Source organism: Myotis brandtii, unplaced genomic scaffold (assembly GCF_000412655.1).
Source record: "Myotis brandtii unplaced genomic scaffold, ASM41265v1 scaffold797, whole genome shotgun sequence".
In the NCBI taxonomy this organism is placed as follows: domain Eukaryota; kingdom Metazoa; phylum Chordata; class Mammalia; order Chiroptera; family Vespertilionidae; genus Myotis; species Myotis brandtii.
The window spans coordinates 312,278-313,989 of NW_005371210.1; the positions used below are offsets into that span (position 1 = coordinate 312,278).

The 1,712-nt window shown below is 66.0% G+C and overlaps 1 protein-coding gene across 1 annotated transcript in view; it reads left to right on the plus strand.

Moving 5' to 3' along the window:
* ASPSCR1 (alveolar soft part sarcoma chromosome region, candidate 1) overlaps positions 1-1,712 on the plus strand; it is a 30,223-nt gene that overhangs the window by 22,290 nt on the left and 6,221 nt on the right. The window contains exon 8 of the mRNA XM_014531240.1: positions 211-214. Coding sequence (XP_014386726.1) covers positions 211-214 — 4 coding nt within the window. The remainder of the gene's footprint in view (positions 1-210; positions 215-1,712) is intronic.

Here is a 1,712-nt window from a genome sequence, read left to right on the forward strand (position 1 = left end):
CAGGCCCGCTTCCTGCGGGGGGGGGGGGTCCTGGCGTGAGGCCCCGTCCTGATTGGCATGGCTTGTGTCCCTTTGGTCTGGGGTGCGTGCCCGCCCCTCGGGCTGTGCTGTCCCGGCTCCCGGGCAGCTGTTGCCTGCGGGTGAGGAGACCCTGCCTCTGCTCCCGGGGTTCCTTCCCCTCATCTGTCCACAGCGACTCGCGCCAGCCAGCCGGGCACGTGGGAGCGCTCAGCTTCACCGCACGGGGTGTCACCCACCGCCCAGCCTTTAGCCGCCTGTATTCTTTTTTTTTTTTTTTTTTTTTAAATATGTTTTTGTTGTTTTCAAAGAGAGGAAGGGAGAGGGAGAGAGATGGAAACATCCATGATGAGCGAGCATCATGGACCAGCTGCCTTCTGCACGCCCCCCCACTGGGGATGGAGCCGCCACCCGAGGTGTGCCCTGACGGGATCGAACCCCGACCTCCTGGGTCCCAGGGCGACACTCAGCCCTGAGCGGCCTGGGCCTGGCTGTACGCTTCTCTTTAGAAAACTCTGCTTTTTTTGCTCAAAAGGGTCAGCAGGCCCAGTGCTGCCAGGGCTGAGGGCCAGGGCTTCGACCCTGTCCGCCCGCCCACCCGCCCAGGATTGGGGGTCCTCCCGTGCCTTCCGGGGCGGCTGGCTGGGAGTAACTCAGGGGTGTGGCCTTGTCCCTGGAGTAGTGACTCAGCTCAGCTCCCAGCCTCAAGGGGAAGCGCTTCGCATCCCTCCGGCCCAGCCCGTTGTCAGAGGGCAGTCTGGCTGCGAGGGAGGGGGGAGCCCCATGAGGAGGGAATCTGGGCCGCGGTCACCCCGTGGAGCTGCTGCATTTTTTCTCTGGGTGTCACCACGTCCTGGAAAGTTACTGTCAGAAAAGGAAGCCTCCGTGGGCAGGGAGGCCTTTGCCCTGAGGCCCCTGTGCCCAGTGGTTCTACTTGTGTGGCGGCTGCTGGAGTGAGTTCACCGGCCCGGAGGCCAGCAGCCCCGTCTCGGCCGGGCGCCGGCTAAAAAACGACGTCTGGCCCGGTCGGGTGTGTGGTCGCACTGAGCATGGTGTGGGGCCCGGCGGCCAGTGCTGTCCGCCTCGCTCCCTCCAGGTCCCCTCCAGGCCTGTTCTGTGGGGCAGGGACTCTCTGAAGGTGCTGGGGCCGCCCTCAGCTGGCAGATGGTCACCCAGCCCCCACCTCCATATGGCCTGGGGTCAGTCCCATTGTCCAGCGCTGGCCTGTCGCCGGGCCGAGGAGGGCGCTCCTGTCCCTCCTCCTGGGCCCCTGGCCACGGTCATCTAGTCCACCGATGAGGCGAGTCAGGTCTCAAAGGAGGCGCCCCTCAGCCTGCCACCCTCCTCGTGCCCCCTGAGCCGTGGAGTGACCTGCGGGTTCAGGCGTGGAGGCTGGCGTCAGGACTTCCCGAAGGTTCTGGGCTCCATCATTCGGAGCCTGTGCCCTGGTCCTGGCCGCGCAGCAGCTGTGGGCTCATCGTGGCCCTCCCCTGACCCCAGGGCCTGGCCCTCAGCACCGGGAACCTCTCCCAGGGCCAGGACGCGCTGTAGCTCTCCCCACGGCTGCCCCGAGGGGTCCTTTTCCCACGAAGCCTCAGCCTGAACCTCGTTCTTCATCCAGACACCTCCGTCCGTGCACCTCAGAGGGGAACCGTGCGGGGAAGCCGGCGCAGGGACAGCAGGCACACGGAGCC